The 20,951-nt window shown below is 30.5% G+C and overlaps 1 protein-coding gene across 1 annotated transcript in view; it reads left to right on the top strand.

The window, feature by feature from the left end:
- The window catches only part of UGGT2 (UDP-glucose glycoprotein glucosyltransferase 2), a 206,028-nt gene that overhangs the window by 138,779 nt on the left and 46,298 nt on the right, over positions 1 to 20,951 (top strand). The window contains exons 28-33 of the mRNA XM_051984021.1: positions 2,265 to 2,423; positions 3,725 to 3,810; positions 11,025 to 11,109; positions 15,093 to 15,178; positions 18,790 to 18,888; positions 19,946 to 20,030. Coding sequence (XP_051839981.1) covers positions 2,265 to 2,423; positions 3,725 to 3,810; positions 11,025 to 11,109; positions 15,093 to 15,178; positions 18,790 to 18,888; positions 19,946 to 20,030 — 600 coding nt within the window. The remainder of the gene's footprint in view (positions 1 to 2,264; positions 2,424 to 3,724; positions 3,811 to 11,024; positions 11,110 to 15,092; positions 15,179 to 18,789; positions 18,889 to 19,945; positions 20,031 to 20,951) is intronic.

Raw genomic sequence — 20,951 nt, 5'->3', positions numbered from 1 at the left:
CATGGATGATCTCCAGTCAGCTAAAGGCAAGATGTTTCTATTAATTCCATGAAAGAAAAGTTTACATTGTGTAAAGGGATAACAATATAAGAATTTTTCTTCATGCTTTACTTAAAATAGCACCATCTTTCCCCATTTGTCTGCCCCTTCTATGATGTAATCAAGTGGGTAAGAGGAGAGGAAGGAAACCATTTGATCATAAGTAATCTGACAAATTCAAATTCATTCCATATTCAAAATAAATGCAAGATAAATTTTTGTAGGAGAGAATAAAAGCAGTTGGAGGGATCGAGAAAGGTTTGAATAGAATTCAAAGATTTGGGTGCTTTCATATTATTCACATAATTCTACTACCACAGCAATTACCTATTAAAAAGCCTTTTCATAATAAGTTGCTTATTATTATTATATTATAATATTAATTATTATAATAATAGCTTATTATTAGAAGTTAAACTGATATTACTGTTAAAACTACTATGCATTTATAAAAGAAGGAAAATGACTACTTTCTTCATCTTCTGTACAAATATCATAAGGCTAAAAATCCAGGCCAACAACCCTAGGATCATATACAATCTTTGGTTATGGTATTGAAGGGATTATGAAGTCATTTAGTCCAGACTCATCTTTTTTTACAAATGAGGAATCTGAGGCACAGAGAGATTAAATGACCTGCCCAAGGCCATAAAGGTAACAAGTGTCAGAGACAGATTATGAAAACAGTTTAACCGACTCTAAATGTAGTTCTTTCCCACTGTATCACAAAAAAACATCAAAAGAAAAGGAAAAAGAAAAAAACATAACTTATCCCAAAGCATAGTAATTAGATTCACACACACACACATACACACATACACATACACACACACACACACACACACATTACATATCCATAGTTAGGGATTTTTGTCTCAGCTATAATTGTGTGAAAAAGAGCATGGTCAATGACTGTCATTTATCATCAATCCAGTGATAATCCTCTGGATTAATATAATATTAATGTAATAATATATGATAATTATGATATATTATATTTATAATGATTATATTAATATATAACATGGTGATTATATAATAATATTATGTAATAATGATATAATAAAAATAATAATTCTCTTTAAGAGAAGATGGAAAGGGATTACCCTCTTTTGAACCTGATTGAAAACATAGCTAGTACTCTCTAAGACATAAATAATTGATTTGAATAGTTAAAAATAAGTTGAATTTGTGTAACTTAATAACTAAGGGAATGTTAGTAATAGCCAGTGGCATTCCAAATACATAAGTGTGGAAGCAATTTTACATTTAATTTTTAATCATTGCTAAACTTGGTCCACAGCATATAGTCAAACATTTCAATGATTCTGACACTACAAAGAGAATATAGTTAACCTCAGTGAAAAAGTAACGTTGGAAATGTCATTTATCTCTAACCTTCTAAAATAACTTCTTATTTAGATTCTTGCCTTAAGAGATATTTTCTTTTATATTCTTAGACTATCATACCACTAGCTCATTGGAGATGTGAGACCATGCCAGGAGAGAAGTCGGAGCTGGAAAAGTGGATCTCAGAATTATCTGCATAGAGATGATAATTGAATCTGTGACTAATGAAATATAAGGAAAAGAAAATAGGACCCAGGACAGCGTTATGGGGATACAGATGATTAGCTGACATAACCTGATCATCCCTTTTTTGAACTTGAATGAAAACATGCTATTAGATGAGTATAGAGAGAACCAGGAGAGAATAGTTCTCAAAAACTAAGGAGAATATCAAAGAAAAGAAAATAATCAACCAGTGATAGAAGCTGTAGACGGGTTATAAAAGATGATGATGATGAAGAGAATGCTGTGAGATTTGAAATCATTAGAAAAGAGAAGTCATTAGAAAATCTGGATCAGAATGAATTCCTTTATTGCTAAAGAGCATCCCTAGCCCAAATCTTCATATTCAGTTTGCCCCATGAAGACTACATATATAGGAATAGAAAGATTCCACAGTTTCTTTGACTTTGGTGCAGAAGCCAAGATAGTTTTGAACCCTGAAAGGGAATACTGTAAGGTTGTTATAGAATGGAAAAGTGATGTTTGTTCTTTCATACAGTTCCATAGTCTATTAAAACATTTCAAAATGATTATAAAGCTTGTAAATTCTCTTTCTTTTTATTATGTTATAATAAAACTATTTCTAGCCTATGGGAATTCATATTGTGAAAGATGAAAATGCCTCACTTAAATTGTGAATATTATCTTCATAGATTGAGGGGACTGTCAGAGCAGAATATGAACTGGAATATTTACTGCTTGAAGGACAATGCTTTGATGAAACTACTGGACAACCTCCTCGGGGACTTCAGTTTACCCTAGGCATGAAAAAGAATCCCATTATGGTTGATACCATTGTGATGGCCAACCTTGTGAGTATTGACTCGAGTAATTATTTTTCCATATCAACTAATTCAACATTTATTAAGCACCTCCTGTGTATATAATAGATAGGTAATATGGTGCAGTTAGGGAGATCTATGATTAAACTCTTCTTGCATGAATTAGCTGTGTGAACTTGAACAAGTCACTTAATTTAATGCACCAGACGATTGGTTTCCTATTTGAATAAGTGAAAAGAGTTTCTACAACTAAAACTATCCAAGCAGATGAAATAGCCATTCTTTAATCAAAAAATATAAAATAAAATAAAATAAACAGAACAGTTTGCTATATCCTAAGAGAGATTCAAACATAATTAATATACAGCTATTAATATTTAATGAGTTCCTAGAATAGCAGAGAGAATGTAACATATTTGGAATGATAAGTAACTCTAAAGGACTCATGAGTTTTTCTGTGGATGCTTCCTTCACAAGTCCTGATCATAACCCATTCTTTCAACTTAATGTGTTCAAAGAAATCATTACCTAGAAACTAAACAGTTGCATGGCACTCTAGGACTTCAAACTTTTGAGGTTGGTACATATGATCTACTTACATTTGTACATCATTTGCGTGGTGCTCAAGAATTCTGGATCATGTTTGGGCTACAACAAAGCATTGGAGAAAAGTACTTAAGGAGTACCATACTATTATACAATAATGCCATAGAAGAGCTAATGTGTAAGAAAAAAAGAAAAATTAATTTTAATGGGGGAAATTAGAAGTGATGTGACCACTGAAATGGACCATGAGGAGATGGTTAAGATTTGAGAGAGAAAAGATAGAGGGATGGACATTCTTCATTAATTAGATCAACATTCTTATAAGAATATCTTAGAACTATAAGTACAGTGGAATATTGAGATACTAAGATAAAAAAATATATATAAATACCTATATTTTATATTCCATAAAAGAATAGTTGAGAAATTTAATTAAAAGCATAAATAATGACTGACTCTTAATCTTATTAAAATTTATTTTAATATGATTAAACATCTTTATTTTATTACTGCAAATCAATTTTCAAGGAAAACTGAATTCTTTAGAGTCTTTTAGAATTTTTTAAATATACATTTAGTTTTGGATAATTCTAGTGCAATCATGTTTAGAGGTAGAAATATATAAACTAGACTAGATTAAAAGGCCCTTCCAACAATTTTTTTTTTAAATCTCTTTATTAAGTCCCTACAGTAAGGACCTTTATCTCTACTCAATATCTGTCTTTTTAAACATTTAAGTCTAATCACAGTGCTCTGAATCAGCAATCCTCTTTTTTTCTCTTAAGGGATATTTTCAGTTAAAAGCAAATCCTGGTGCTTGGATTCTGAGATTACGCCAAGGGAAATCTGAAGATATTTACCAGATAAGCAGGTAAGTGATCATATTTTAGAATAATGTGATCTATCTTATTTACTAGCTTTTACAAGAAAGATGTTAAACTTACATAATAACATATAGGAAAATGGTCCTTAGCTTTAAGAGATTTAGCAAAATTATTCTCCTCCCCCAGACCCACTTCATTTTCCTAACCTTATCCTAGTTTGAAACCTAGAAATCATCTTTGATTCTATTCTCTTTCTTTCTCTTTCTTCTCTCTCTCTCTCTCTCTCTCTCTCTCTCTCTCTCTTTCTCTCTCTCTCTTTTTTCTCTTTCTCTCTCTTCTTCCCCCACCCTCCACCTCTCTTTTTTCTCCTCTCCTCTCCCCAGTTAAACAACTGTTATTCAATCATTTGCCAAGATTTTTCCACACCCTCTCACAAAACCATCCGCACTCAATTCTCTAAACTTCTATTTTCATCTAGGTCCTTCTCACCTCCCACCTGGAGTTATACCACAATCTCTTAAATGATATTCCAAACTCCAGGTTCTTTGCCATCTAGTCCAGTACATCCTCTCCAGAGCTACCAAAGCGATTCCTAAAGACTGATCTTGTCATTCCCCTCATCAAGATGCTCCAGTAGCATCCTATAAGTTTGGTCTAGGATAAAATACAAATTTTTATTTGACATTAATTCTTTTGCAATATGTTCCAAACTCATTAGTCATTTCTCCATTTCATCAATTCAGTGTTGTTCTTTATACGTGACATTCCATCTCTTCTGTGCCTTTGCACAAACTTTCCACCATTCCTGGGATGCATATGATCCCTAGAGGGTTCCTTTATTATTCAACTCAAACACCATTTCCTAGGTGCAAACTTCTGTGATGTCCTCAGCTGCCAGCTCCAGCTTTAAGGAATATTTCTTTTGTATCTACTTGTATGTGGATATGTTGCTTTCTCCAATAGAATTTAAATTCCTTAAAGTCAAAAACTATTTAATTTTTTTATTCATATCTCTAGTCTAATTTCATCTTTGATTCTCTGATCTAACATAATATGCTGTGCACATAGTAAACATTTTAAGAAATGATTGTCATTTGATTGTCTCTGCACCTTATGTAGCAGATGATTTGGGTCAAAGATTAATCTTTGTTAGCCTAAGAAACAAACAATCCCCATTTTAATCTCTTGATGAGTTTGTTATGAAGATCAAATGAAATAATGCATGTGAAAGTATTTTATAAATTAGAAAGTAAATTATAAATAAATAATCAATTATATTATAGACATAATTAATCAATGATCTATAGACACTTTCCCCTCCCCCCGGCACAATCTGTAACAAATCAGCAATCAGCGTGACTACAAGCGTACATGTCAAATTAAGGATATAAGCTATTATAAATATAATTTGAAAGGAAAAAAATAAATTTTAGATTTGCCCAATTTTATTTAAGGATACATTCCTCATTCTTCTTATCTTTGATCACCAAGTTTTAGCCAAGGAACATGGGGAAACAAAGAGATTTCACATACTAGAAGAAGCCATTTATTGTTAATTTTCCCCAAGCATTTATTTTGTACTACTTTGTAGTAGCTTTGTAGATTAGCAAGGTTAGCAATTTTTCTAATGAATTTAAATGTTGTTGAATGTCAAATCAGTAATTCAGGAGCAAAATATTAAATTAGTAAGAGGATAAAGATAGAGATAAAATTAATTTCCTGAGGATATGACTATATAAGTCTTATATAAATGACTGGACTGTTTACCTATGTGACTTTCAGCAAATCATTTAACTTCTTTGGGATTCATTTTTCTCATCTGTACATTAAGAAGTTTCACCTTGCTCAGATACCTTCTAACTCTAATATCTCAATTTACAAGCTTCTGATTTCTTTTCTAATGACCTCATAGAAAGAAAACAGAGGGGGAAAAGGAAACCTTAAATATATATCTTTAAATTGACTTTAAATATTTGAATATTTTCAGTACCATACAGTCATAATCTTTAGCATAATAATATTGACAATATACAAATGAGTATTAGTCAGAGTTTGTAGTTTTATTTTAATTATCACCACGGATTTTGAAACTTGGTCTATTTTTTTTTCTTTTCCTAAAGATATGCTCAAAATCAAGATTCCCCCCCCCCCCTTGCCCCATTGAGATCTAGTACTGTCATTGTTCAACTAGTTATTGAAGGGCTTTATAAAGTTATAGGACAGGCAAGTCTTGATTATAAATAGTTTCACAGTAGTACCTTGGTCAATGTATCATTGTGATAAAATTTTTGACATGTAAATTGAAAAATAATATTTCTTGGGAAAATGTAATATTGAAATTATTTTGTTTAAAAACAAGGAAATGCTTTTGATGTTGTAAACCATCAATTCTAACATCTCTGTTTAAGTAAACTGTTAGTATATATATGTTCAATTGTTTATTATATTTTAATCATGATAAGAATAGTTCCATTTGTTATGATAAAAACACATTCTGTGAACCCTGATTTCACTTATATAACACAGATAGATGTACAGACATTTCGATTAAAGTTTTTCCATTATGCATAGATTAAAAACATTTATTAAGTGCTTGCCATTTGCCACCTGTTATGCTAAATGCTAGGTATGTAAATAAAAATAAAGAAAATAAATTTTGTCCTCAATGAGTTCACAATCTAATAGGGGAAGATATTATATAAAGAGGGAAATGGAATGGAGATTGAGCAGTACAGTCATAGTAGCATTACTGGCAATATCCAAGAAGTGTTGTTAAAGCCTAGAATCAAGCAACATAGAAGTATAGCTGGCCTATCAAAGCCCAGGATGTTTCCAAAGTCAGAGTCCAATTTTCAGGTCAGGAGGGAATGGAATGGAGACAATGACCATGGAGGAGACTACATGACTGAAGATTTTGGAGTGTAAATTTATACAATTGGGGAATTTTCCAGATACTTCAAATATTTGTTTTAAACTTACCAAGGAAATACTCCAATGAAAAGATAAATATGAAACCTGTTTTTTTTTTTTCAGAGAGATTATAAACTATTAACATAAAAAATAAATATATGGCAACTAACACCAACATTAATTAGTTGGATAATCTTACCATTAGTCATCAAGGTCTGACTACTGTTAAATTTTATGAGCATTGGTTGACATTATCCATAGCTTAGACTTTAGCTATGTCTTTATTTTTGTAAGCTTAAGGTTAAATCATTTAAGTCTTAGAACAACAAATGTGCTGCTATGATTGAAGCATTTTTGTATATATTTTCAGGATCAAAATATTTTTGTATGAGACTTTTTCCTTTATCTGGGGGAAGAAAATTGTGTGCTTGTTCACCTGACTTTCTCCATATTCAGTTCAATTCAAGAGTTTTACTTTTATTCTCACTACATTAGATTGGAGCATCTACTGATAAAACAATGTGTCTTTCCATATCTATCAAAGCCTCCATTAATCTGCCTGATAAACCTCTTGCTTACTAGCTGCAGGCAGTATCTATTTTTATCTCTTTACTTCATTACTCCTCTCTCTCCTGAATACCCATTTCAGATCTTTGATTTGGAGATAGATCCAAAGCAGCGAAAAGTAGTTAATGGAGTGAACTGACCTCCAAATAAGTTTATTTAGAAGAACAATTATGAAACAAGAAAGCCCTTTTTGCTACCTAGCCTTACTTGTACTTGTGAGAAAATTTTTTGAACATAAGTATAAAATTCATATTTACTCTTATTAAATTTTATATTATTTTATTTAGCCTGTTTATTTAGCCACTTAAGCCTTTAAAAACCTAACCCTCTCATCTACTCCATTAGCTATTCCCCCTAGGTTTTGTCATCTATGCCTTTATCCAAGAATAACTAATGTTAAATTACTGAGAAAAAATCTCTGAGGCATTTGAACAAAGACCTCCTTGATAGTAGATTTTTCTCTCTAATGACTATTCTTTGGATTTGGTTATTGAGATAGTTTGAAATTTGCCTTAACCTTCTACTGTCTGGACTATATCTCTCCACTTAGAGTGCATGAGAAATGTTGTCAAATACTTTGCTGAAATTTAGGTAAACTGTATCTAAAATGTTTCCTTGGTCCTCCTAATATATATTCTTTAATAGAGAATGGAAATAAAGTTAATCTGTCATAATCTGAACTAAATTTTTTTAAAAAGTATGTCTCTTAATGATTACTATTTCCCTTTTTAGAATTCAGATTGTATTCCTTTAAAAATAATGAAGAAATAAAATATATCTTTTATGCCTATAATCTATTTTAGGATGCATTGAAAGAGCCAAGTTTATTTGCAGATAAATGCAATGTAAGATAAGCAAGCTATATAAATGCAAAAGAAAGGCAAAATGAGCATGCTAAAAGTGTTACAACAATAATAATGGGAGGCTTCCTGGAGAAATTAGTTTTATGGAATACTTCTTATTATTATATCAAAACACACATCCTTAAACTATTTTCATAATAAATATTATTATTAATTAAAGAATAATTGATTATTGAGCAAAGTTGACCTGTTCAAAATGGTAGTGCAAATGAGGAACATTTTCTTTATACTGTCACCATCTATATATAGGATACTAATGCTGGTAAATTAGATGAATCTCAAATAGACTTTTGATCCTGAAAAAAACTAAGAAGGAAAATGGTAAGTTCCCATCAACAAACTCCTCCAAACATATCTAGAAAATTGATCAGTCCCAATCTTGATATGGAAATCAAAAAAAAAAAAAAAAAAAAAAAAAGACAGTGCCTTTTATTTAGCCAGACTAAGAGGAAAAATGACAGAAAGCTCTACAGATACTGAGGATGGGGACAGGTATGAACTGGAAGCTTCATTAGATAATACCCAATCTTGGGTTACTGATCTAGGCTGGAATGAGAAAACAACCTGTAAATAAAAATACCCTGGATTTAGCACCAAGAAAGGAGGAAGTTCAGAAGCCAAGAGCAGCAGTTTGGCTTAGATTCAGATGAGGGTTTTCACTTCCAATATCTAATAGATACCTCTGGTGAAAGTATAACTAAGAGAGGAATCCTAGAACAAAGGGAAATCTTACAATTATGTCTCTGAAACAGCAGCTTTCCAACTGGCTTATAGGGGTAGAGTTCAACAGGGGTCTATATTTGATTAGACTTAAACACATTTCGGGAACTTATGGATTTCAGATGAAAAGGGCAGCAAATGCACTTTCCCTTGAAACAGATCACTCTGGGAGCACTGAAAGCTGTCTCCAATCTGTATCTGAGATATGGGAATAATATAACATTCAATAACTCAAAGAAAGCAGCAACAAGACCCATCCATAATTTCCCTTCAGAAGTATGAAAGATTTCAGACCTAACATTAAGGTCAAAGTCAGGAAGAATACTATTAAAAAAAAATGAACAAACCAAAAAAGACTCACCTCATAATGAATTATTATGGTGGCAGGGATGCTCAAAACACAAACAGAAATAGAAAATGACTCCAAAACATCTACAAGCAATGCCACAGGGGAAAATATAGCTTAGAGACAAATTCAGCTAGAATTCTAGATGAAATGAAGTAGGAATTTTGTAACGTTGTTAATAAATGAAATGAGCTCTTGAGGAAAAAAAAGAAATGAGAAAATAGGCATGAGGAAAGCTATCATTCTTTACAGATGATTTGATGATATGCTTAGAGAAACATAATTAACTAAAAAAAACTTTAGCAAAGTAGCAGGATATAAAATAAATCCAGATATCATAATTTCTATATATTACCAACAAGACCCAGAAAGAAGTGATAGAAATGGAAATTCCATTTACAACAACTTTAGACATTATAAAATAATTGCGATTTTACCTGCCAAGACAAACCCAGAAATTATATGAACACAATTACAAAATACTTTACACAAGTAAAAAAGGATCTAAACTACTGGAGAAATAATAATTGCCCATATGTAAATGAAGTCAATATAATGAAAATGACAATCCACTTAAATTAATTTTCTTATTCCATGTTATACCAATCAAACTATCAAAGAATTATTTTGGAGAGCTTGAAAAAAATAAGTTATCTGGAAGAAAGAAAGTTCAAGAATATCAAGAAAAAAAATAAATGAAGAAGGAGATCTAGAAGTACTGGATTTCAAACTATATTGAAAAGAGGTCAGATCATCAAAATAATCTTATCATCAAAAAAAAAAAATAGAGAAATAAATGATCATAGTAATCCAGTGTTAAATAAACCCAAAGATCCAACTGTTAGAGGCAAAAACTCTCCATAACATCTCACACCATAGTGCAAGATAAGATATCTATAAGGTATCTTTGAAATAAAAGACTTAGAAATATGTTCATTTGCATAGGAAGCAGACAACCCCCAATTCTTTTTGCTTTTCCATTAACATTCTGTTGCGAAACAAGGCAAAGTGATGGGGTTTTTTTCATAACTATCCCTGTGTTTTTTATTTACATTCCTCTTGTGATATGAGGTAAGATATACAGTAAACAACACTAATTTTAGACTAATTCCTAGAGAATTTTATATGAAACCTATTTTTATTTGTATTACTCAGAATATTACTCAGTCATGAAACTGAGCTTAACAGTTATAAGATAATGCAGGTCTACTATAATGAACAGATAAAGAATACATAAGAATTTTTATAGTTGATAACATGATAATTTCTATTTACATAATTTTATTTTGGCATATGAGTAGATGGTTTTAAATTCCTTAACAAATATAACTTGTTCCCTAGACAATCTACTTACTATTATTCATTTCCTTAATGATCTTATTTAGATCAGTCTCTATTCGAGACTATTCAAATTATAAGAAATTTCCAACTAGACATGTCCAAATTATTAAAGTATTATTGCACTTATATTTGGAAGTGAGGAACAGACCTGTGGTTGCATTAATAGAGCAAACTCCCTCTACTAATGTTCTGCAACTTATGGCCTCAAAGTTGTCTAGGAAAAAGGAATAGAGTGACTTACCCAGAGTAACACAGCCCATAGATGTCAGAAGTAGAAATTGAGGTTAGCTTGGGTCAGTCTTTGAGGTCATTTGCTTTATCCATTATATCACTCCATCTCTCCATATGAGAATAAATTTAATGAGACCCCAAATTTTCATATTTTCTAATCATGCAAAAAATTATAGGTATGAATTTCTAGGCGTTTGTATAAAGTAGATTAGAAAGTATGGAATGAACAACTTAAGCATAATTTATATTTAGCTTATATATTTGTGTATTTCTATAATTTTAGACATGAAGGAACAGACTCTCCACCAGATGTAGATGAGGTCATTGTCGTATTAAGCAACTTCAAAAGCAAGATTCTGAAAATCCACGTATGTAAAAACAAAGCTTTCTTTACATGCATCATATTTGGTAAAAGATCTGAAATCTATTTTTTTCCAGAGTCAACATATCATATTCTATATCCTACTTGTCAGAATGCATTGTTAATCATTTAAATATCTAAAAGTTGTCCTATTTAGACTTTTCACTTGATTTTGTAAGATTCTATTTACATTTAATTTATGGGTAATATTTCATTCAGTTAGAATATATAGAACAACAAAAGTGTATCTAGTCTCAAACTGAATAAATGCTATAGGGTATACCAATGAAGCAAAATATTTTTTCTGCTTTCTAGTAATTTTTAAGTAATATACATATAAGTATAAAATACAAAACAAGAAAATGAACAGAATGGAGTAGAAATAAAGAGGTATATCTTGAAGGAGTTGAGTTTTGAGTCAAATCTTGAACTATTTAGCATAAGTTGGAATGCTCCAAAAGACAGATGAATAATCTTGTTATAGCACAGAAGTGAGAATAAGCAAAATGTCAGGAATTGAAGAAATTAGGCTAACTGGATCAGAGGAGCACAGTAAGAAAGATGAAGTTAAGTAAATTAGGAAAAAAGATGATGAAAGGTATTTTGCCTTGGTGGGCTGACAAATTTAAATTAGACAAGGAGAATAGAAAATTCTTAAATGGGAGAATATGTTGAAAATAGTGTTTTAGGAAGATTTGTTAATTGTGTATAGGATGAGTTGAAAAAATAAGCAAAGAGAACGGATAACAAACTATTGAAATAATTAAAACTAAAAAATGTCATCAGTACAGAGATGAACTAAATCAGTGTTTTGTTACATGATTCAAATTGGTGATTCAAAAAGTGACTGCAATTTCAAGCACTAGGATATATATAATTCAATTCCGTTTCTCTCTAAATCCTACTGTTCTACAATGAAATATTGACTGATTGATGATGAAAGAAAGGTCTTTGAGTTAGAAGGAATATCAAGTATTTGATCTAACCAATTTTAAACAAAGCATGAATTACCTCTACAAAATAGTCTGGAAGTGCTTATACATGCTTGGCATAAGCACAGGTTAATTATATCAATCCAAGGACATTTCTGCATAAAAGACAATAAGGAAAACAACAATTAATCCTGAAACATAATAGATGCCAGTATAGTGTGTCCCAAAAGTCTTGGTACAGTTTTAAGCTTTGTAGAGCTTTTATCTTTATCATTTTATCAGTTATTATTTTATATTTTATCATAATCTACTAAAAATATTACTGATAACAGAAGTGCCCCTATATCATGTGCAGCTTATATAGAAAAAAGTGGAAATACCTTTTAAGAAAATAAGAAAAGTGTCTCTACTTCACCAAAACATATAGGAGAAATGTGCAGTGCATGACAATTTAAAAATGATTTAGAGATCAATTTCCAAAATATCTCAAAGAAAGGAAGATTCCAAAAGAATAGATATTACCGGCATTTCAAAATGGAAAAAGATGAATGAGAAGAATGGCATCTACTGAACCAATGGTCTAATTTCTGGTTTCTATAAAAATTTTTTATGAGAATGGTTTATGCATTTATTATAAGAAACACATTTTTCTGTAGCGGATAATATTTTCATAATCCAATAGTTGACTCAGAGATATAAAGAACACAAGATCCCATTATGTTTATTCTTGGTTCATTTCTTTTTAAGGAATTTTATTTACAGTAAAATAGAACCTTAATAGGTCTCCTTCAGGATGTTTTCTTATTGTTAATAATCATATGAGACTTCTTGATACAATAGCAGAGATCTTCTCTGTTCTATCTTACTATTTAACTCAGTGATCCTCTACCTTATTGAAGGACAAAACATCGAGATATTTGCCAATCAAAGGTGTTTTCCACTGTTAAGAAGTTTGCCACACATTGGTGATAGATTCTTCATTTACTCATTTGTCAATAAAATTATGATTGAAATAAACCCCAGAATGCTACAGGGCCTCTTCACTCAGATTGATGTGTACCTCAAAGGTATTGGCCTAAATTCATATGGGCAAGAAACAACTGGATGAAAAATGTATATTGCCTAAATTATGACATGCAATTGAATGGACAACCCACTGAATTGAACAGTAAATGTGTTCTATACCGTTACTATGTATGTGTAGCATCTTAAACCCACAACCAAATAGGATGAGGAAAATGAGATAGATAACATTTAGAAATTTTTACTTATTTGGTTGTTCAAAATCAGGAGGAAAACATATTAAGAGTAGAAGTTATATGATGAATGTTATAAACAAATCAGAAGAGCAAAGGATAATTTACCTCTCAGATCTGTGGAGAAAAAAGGAAGTTATAGCCAAAGAAGAACTGGAATACATTATTGAGTACAAAATGGATAATTTTAATTATATTAAGTTAAAAAGTTTTTGTACAAACAAAACCAATGCAGACAAAATTAAAAGGGAAGCAATAAACAGGGAAAAAATTTTATATTTAAGGGTTTTGATAAAAGCCCACTTTTCTAACATATATAGAGAATTGACTCAAATTTATAAGAATTCAAGCTGTTCTCCAGTTGATAAATGGTCAAAGGATATGAACAGATAATTTTCAACTGAGGAAATTGAAACCATTTCTAATCATATGAAAAGGTGCACTAAATCACTATTGATCAGAGCAATGCAAATTAAGACAACTCTGAAGTATCACTACACAATTCTCAGATTGGCTAAGATGACAGGAAAAGATAATGATGAATGTTGGGGGGATATGGGAAAATCGGGATACTAATACATTGTTGGTAGAGTTGTGAACTGATCTACTCATTTTGGAGAGCAATATGGAACTATGTCCAAAGGGTTATAAAACTATGAGTACCCTTTGATCCATCAGTGGCTCTACTGAGCTTGTATCCCAAAGAGATCGTGAAGGAGAGAAAGATATCCACATGTGCAAAAATGTTTGTGGCAACCCTTTTTGTAGTGGCAAGAAACTAGAAATTGAGTGGATGCCCATCAATTGGAGAATGACTAAATAAATTATAGTACATGAATGTTATGGAATATGAATATTATTGTTCTATAAGAAATGATTAGCAGGATGATTTCAGAGAAACCTGGAGAGATTTACATGAATTAATGCTAAGTGAAATTGTGCACAGCAATAGCAAGATTATACAATGATCAATTCTGATGGATGTGGCTCTTTTTAACGAGATGATCCAGGCCATTTTCAATAGTTTTGTGATGAAAAGAGCCATCTGCACCCAGAGAGAGGACTGTAGGAATGGAACTGAGTGTGGATTACAACATAGTATTTTTACTCTTTTTGTTAGTATGCTTGCATTTTGTTTTCTCTCATTTTTTTTTCCTTTTTTGATCTGATTTTTTTTTTTTTGTGCAGCATGATAATTGTGGAAATGTGTGTACAAGAATTGTACATGTTTAACATATATTGGATTACCATCTAGGGGAGGAGATGAAAGGAAAGGAGAGAAAAAAATTTGGAACACAAGGCTTTATAAGGATGAATGTTGAAAACTATGCATATATCATGTATTGGTCAATCTGCCATCTGGGGAGAGAGTGAGGGGGAAGGAAGGGAAAAATTGGAACAAAAGGTTTTGCAATTGTCAATGCTGAAAAATTACCCATGTATATATCTTGTAAATAAATATATATTAATATAATATACAAATATTATTAATTAATTATATATAACATATATCATATATAATAATATAATAACATATAATAAATAAAATTAATAATATATAGTATATAACAATAATAATAATAAATAAATTTTAAAACTATGCATATGTTTTGAAAATTAAAAAGCTTTAATTAAAAAATAGGGTATATGGTGAGAACTAAGTCCTAATTTCTTAATAATTTAGTCATTTAAAATTTACTTCAACTTCTCATGAAATATTAGTTTCCTAGTATGTTTTACTTTTAAATATTAATCAAGTTAAACTAACAAATCTTACTTTAATTATTTGTCACAATATCCAGGTACAGAAAAAGCCAGATAAAATTGATGAAGATATCCTTACAGATAAAGATGAAGAAGGAAAAGGAATGTGGGATTCCGTTAAGAGGTAATTAATATTTTTATACAAATATGTTGCTATGAAATAATTTATTAAAAAAGCCAAACTATGAGAGAAATTCAAATTCATAAAATTATTTTAAGAGAAATTTAGAATTAACAACTTGTATTGTTGAAATTAGCACCAATGAATGGATAAATTGGGCGGTTTTAATAGTGTTACTTTCTTTAAAAATTTAGAATAATTATTTTAGTGGGGTTTTTAACCATGTAAGCATAAATAACAAACTTGACTTTCCTACCAATATTAATATAGAAAGAAACTTTAAGTGAGAAATGTAAGGATACATTTAAATTTGTATTTAAATACATATTTGTTTTCTTTTGTTCAACTTCAAAATAATCCTTATACATTTTTACAAAATGATTTTAAAGATGAGGAAATAAATCCAGAAATGATAAGTGACTTATTTCCTTGTGTCTTGGTCCACATATCCAGTCAGATGTCAAATCTTATAGTTTTTTTCTTCCACAACACCTCTTATATGTATTTCCTTCTCCCTTCTTACACAGTCATCAGTCAACTTTAGCCCATCAATATCTCCCTCCTACACTGTTGCAATAGAATCCTAATTAGTCTCCCTATCTCAGCTATTTAACCGTATCAGTCCATCATCTACAAAATTTATTTTCCTAAACTTCAAGTCTGACCTTATCACTTCTTTACTCAATTCCATCGATTCCCTATTGTATACATATGCATGTAAAAATATATTACTAAATGGGTCCGTATAAAGGAAGGTTGGGATGAAAATGTAAAGATAATAAATGATTTTATCACATGATATTACCCCATTATAAACCTACTAATTAATTATTGCAATTATTTATTGTCTTCCTTTTTCCCTTTCCATATAGAACTATTCTTAGGATAAATAATAAATTGGGATGATACAATAATTTCATGTTATGCTATAAAAGTCATTTATGCTTTTACAATCTCACCTAAATTTCTTCTCCCAACTTTAATTTCAAATTTCTCTGCTTCACAAGTCCAGCCAAAGTGACTTTCTTACTATTATTCATAAATAGTCTTTTATTTCTCTCTATATCTTGCACTAGTTATCCCCTGTGTCTGAAATGTCTTCCTTATCTTGGCTTCTGAGAATTTATAGTTTCTTTTAAGACTCAGTTTCACATGCCATCTACTACCTTAACTTTTTCCTAATTTCCCCAGTTATTAATGCTCTTCCCTTCTCTAAATAATCTATATATGTTATGTATTTTTGTATATTTGTTTCCCCCAATAGAATATAAGCTCCTTGATGGCAGGGATTATTTCAGTTTTGTCTTTGTATTCTCAGCATTAACTACAGTGCCTTGTGCTTAATTAGGTACTAAATAAATACTTGGATTTGATTGATTGCCCAAACATGAATATAGACACTTATAACTTCTCTGCCACAATATAGATAATTAACTTTATGTCTCCCCTATGAAAATATAGATAGAAGCTTTTAAAATTGAGCAATTCTGATCCAAACAAAACTACTCTTAAATTTGGGATTACATAAAGAAACAAATTTGGGTTACTAAGTTATCAGTCCACTAATAGTGTTAGAATTCTATCAAATTATTACACAGTCTTTTGATATTCTCTTTTTAAAAACGTAATTAAATCTCTCAGGACTATTTAGGAGATTAAATTATATAATATAAATGTTATGCCTTATAACTAGAAGTAAATATATTAACTTATAATATTATTATTCTGCTGATCCCTCTCATAAAACTAATCAGTACATAGAAACCACAGAAACATAGAAACTTATTCTTTATATCCTATAAGATTGAAAGGGCAAAGGGTGGAAGGTGATGGTTTTACTTTTTGCCCTTTCCTTTGTTCTTATCCAACTTCATTTGTATGTCAATCAAAGAGAATCTTGGAAGTGAGAAAGGCTTTCTAGCTCTAAACTCAACACTACTTTTCCTTTTTAGTAGTAAGACATAAGATTCTATTCGATGCTTTTGTTATCTTCACCTGCTTAGAATAGTATGAGAACCAATCCCTAAATGAAAGAATCAATATGAAAATTGTGTCTCCATCAATATAGATTTCCTCTATATGCTTCTTCTAGTAAAACTACTTTCCTTTTTTTTTTTCCTTCAGTAGCATTTCCATTTTTCAAGAAGTACATCTGGACATATGATGTTAGATTACAAATATGGTAACTCTGTTGTCTCTTGTTTTGAGAAGTTTATTATAAAGATCTTGAAGATAACATTTTTTCCATTTTTGATTTTTCTTTTGTTTCCTTCCAGTTTCATCTTTAAGTGCCCTCATTTTCCTAACTGAATCCCTTAGCAAGCTTGTTTTAAACTGGGGTTTAATTTTTTCCTTCAAATGATTCTTAACTTCTTTACAAAGTGATACTGCACTTAACTTTTTACCATCCTTAACCATAAGATTTTAGAAATGATTTTATACTCTGAAGTATTACTGCTATTGGCTGACAGACACACTTCTCTGTTTAACGGGTAGATCAAGTATTTGCTAAAAAGTAGTTGCTTCAGTTATCTCTGCTACTCTAATGAGTTATTCATGGGTAGATTACCAGTGCAGTAGATTAAAGCACCAGATCTGGAATCATGAAGACTCCTCTTCCTGAATTCAAATCCAGCTTTAGATACCAGCTTCATGACCTTGGGCAAGTCATTTAACTCTTATTTGCCTCAGTTCCTTCATCTATAAAATGAGCTGGAAAAAGAAATGGCAAAGTATCTTTGAAAAACAACAACAACAACAACAATAATAATAATAAATTAATAATAAGGAAATGGCAAAGTATTTAATATCTCTGCCAAAAAAATTCCAAATGGGGTCACAAAGAATCAGGCCCCGTTGAAAATAACTGAACCTGAATGATTAATTTATATTGACCTTGAAGAAGTACATTCCATTAGTTTATTTAATAAATTGGTAAAATAACCTAAAAAGAGAACAAGTAGCCTTTTAGTTTTATTTAGTTAAGCTCTGTACTTTTAGTCTTTATTAGACAATCTCAGTTGTCTTTTTATTTACAGCTTAATTCCATTAGAATGATAAAGAAGTGGTTCTTTCTTCATTTTTGGGAAAGTATCTCTGTAAAAAAAATCCTAAAAAATTGAACTCTTGGGGGAAGAAATCTTTTTTTTGTCTTTGTATTTGCATTTCCAAGCACAGGACCTTGTAGGTACTTAATAAATGTTCTTTAAATTATATCCACAGTCACTCTTCCCCCAACAACAACAAAAAAAATGTTATTCTATGTAGATATGCTTATTAGCTAATTTTCAAAATTCTTTCTGGTTGACAACATGATCACAGCTTCATCATTATGATCTGCCTTCACAATTACTTGACATTGCAAAATCATTAGCAAAAACAATTTACGATCTCAGAACAAAAAAACTTCTAACTATTAGATTTTAAGTATTACAGGTTCCCAATGGTTAATAGTTAACATTTATAATTTTAATAATTTTTCACTCTTAGAGGTATGAGAGGTACACCCTCCTTATTTCAGCATGAAGTATTTTAGAGTTGATCCTATAGCATGCATCTTGGAAATTTATCTTAAGGAAAATATCTAATTTCCTTTGTTTTTCTTGAATTTCAAGTTTCACAGGAGGACTGCAAGCAGAAACAAAGGAAAAGAAAACTGATTTTCTAAATATTTTTTCAGTTGCTTCAGGCCATTTATATGAACGCTTCTTGAGGTAAGAATTTTTTATCATTTCAATGAAATTTAATAAATACATAAATTTTTAAAATGGTCTTAGATATGAACTCAGAGACTAAAAAAAGGCCTATTTTGTAACAGAAACTAACTATATTGTTTTTAAAAGAAAAGGAAAAACATCAGCTTTTTGAGGTGAGATATTTTTTAGCACTTTCAAAAGCATTCTCATAATGCTTCAAAATGTATGAATTAATATTGTTGATAATACTCCCAATGGGCCTTAATAATAGTAATAGGTGAATGTTATATAAATGCTTTAAGATTGACAAAACTCTTCATGTTATTTATCCAGTGAAATGTGTGCAGTTATTAACTTCATTTTTAGCTCGGGAAACTAAGGCTCAGAAATTTTAAAAATAGTTGCATATCCAAGGTCCCACAGCTGACAAGTAGTTAAGGAGATTTATAATCCAGTTCTATCAGTCTTCAAATCCAACACACACTATCTACCATAATACTCATTACTCTTTATTCTAGACTTATTTTCCTCATTGTAAGTATCAGGATAGACATCTTTCAAGGAAACAAAATTACCCAAAGATTTCATTGATAGAAATAGAAAATATAGATTTTAAGAAAATATAGAAATTTATAGACTTATAGAATATGGATGTATAGAAAATACAGATTTTAAGAATTAGTGTTAGTCACATTATGATAGTGCTGAAATTTGAATTCAGTTCAATTTATAGTTGTGCCCTCTGATTTGGTTTATGCATATCTACATAGAATAACTTTTTGTTGTTGTTGTTGAGGGAAGAATGACTGTGGATATAATTTAAACTAATTGGTTGAAAACAAACTAGTAGTAGTTGTGTGTGTTTGTGTATACCAAGACACACACATATATCACCCATCTAATGGTCACCTTGACTTGTAAAGAAGAATTTTAGTCTGTTTAGTAACAAACTTTGTCAATGAAAAGCTTACAATGAATACCATTAACACACTTGCTAGAAAATCCTTAAGACAGTTATGTTGACCTTCAATTGGTTTTTGTCTTAACTTTAACTTAACCCAGTTTTCTCTTACAGAATTATGATGCTTTCTGTATTGCGCAATACAGAAACTCCTGTTAAATTCTGGTTTCTGAAAAATTATCTCTCTCCAACATTTAAAGTAAGTGTTTTGTTGGTTCTGATAAAATAATATGGAGAATACAAATGCTTAATTGTTATGTCATTGCTACTATAAATTTAATTTATAATTTACTTTCAAAAGTGAATGTTTATTCCACTGAGTCAATTTTTAGATCTCAATACTTCTTCAGCATAAAAAGTCTTGGTTAAAACATTTGTTATGCAATGCTTATTTATAATGTATATTAAGATAAAAGGAAATTTAAAGGATAAGGGCAACAGAAAAGAGATTATTTTTAAATACATGGTAGGAAATACAAGAAGAATCTTTTTGCATGATATAAGGAATAGAAGGATATAAATAACTGGATGAAATAAAGCCAGGAAAACTACTGAATTGGAAGGCAATTTTACACAGACAATCAGTAATTGCAATTCCGGGAAATTTTTCAATTTAGCCTTGTACTAATAAGAGGCAGAAATATTAGTAGGCTTTGTAATCTCCCCCTTTAACCTACCTGAGTTCATCCTACTTTTCTGCTGTTCTGAACAGAAGCTAAATTCAATTATTTATTAATCAGTTTTTAATAATTAAATTAGTTATTAATATTCAATAAAAATCTACTATATTTGAGTCATTGCAACAGGAAAACAGACAAAAAAGGAACATTTTGTGACCTCAAGGAGACTACATTCCACTAGGAAAATAGAACATATATATTAGTAAATACAAGATAATAGGAGGAAAAAAGCAGTAAAAACTTGGAGAACCAGGAAAGATTTTTCCATAAAAGGTGGCCTCAGAGTTAAGCCATGAAGCAAACTAAGAATTCTAAAAGATAAGTATAAATTGAAATTTTTTGTGCAAAGATACAAGATGGAAGATGGAACACAAATTCAGGGAAGAGTTATTTAGGATCCTTTAACTGGAACAACAAGTAAGAAAGGACACAAAATGAAA

This window comes from Antechinus flavipes, chromosome 3 (genome assembly GCF_016432865.1).
Source record: "Antechinus flavipes isolate AdamAnt ecotype Samford, QLD, Australia chromosome 3, AdamAnt_v2, whole genome shotgun sequence".
Taxonomy (NCBI): Eukaryota; Metazoa; Chordata; class Mammalia; order Dasyuromorphia; family Dasyuridae; genus Antechinus; species Antechinus flavipes.
This window is presented reverse-complemented; position numbering and strand designations above follow the sequence as displayed.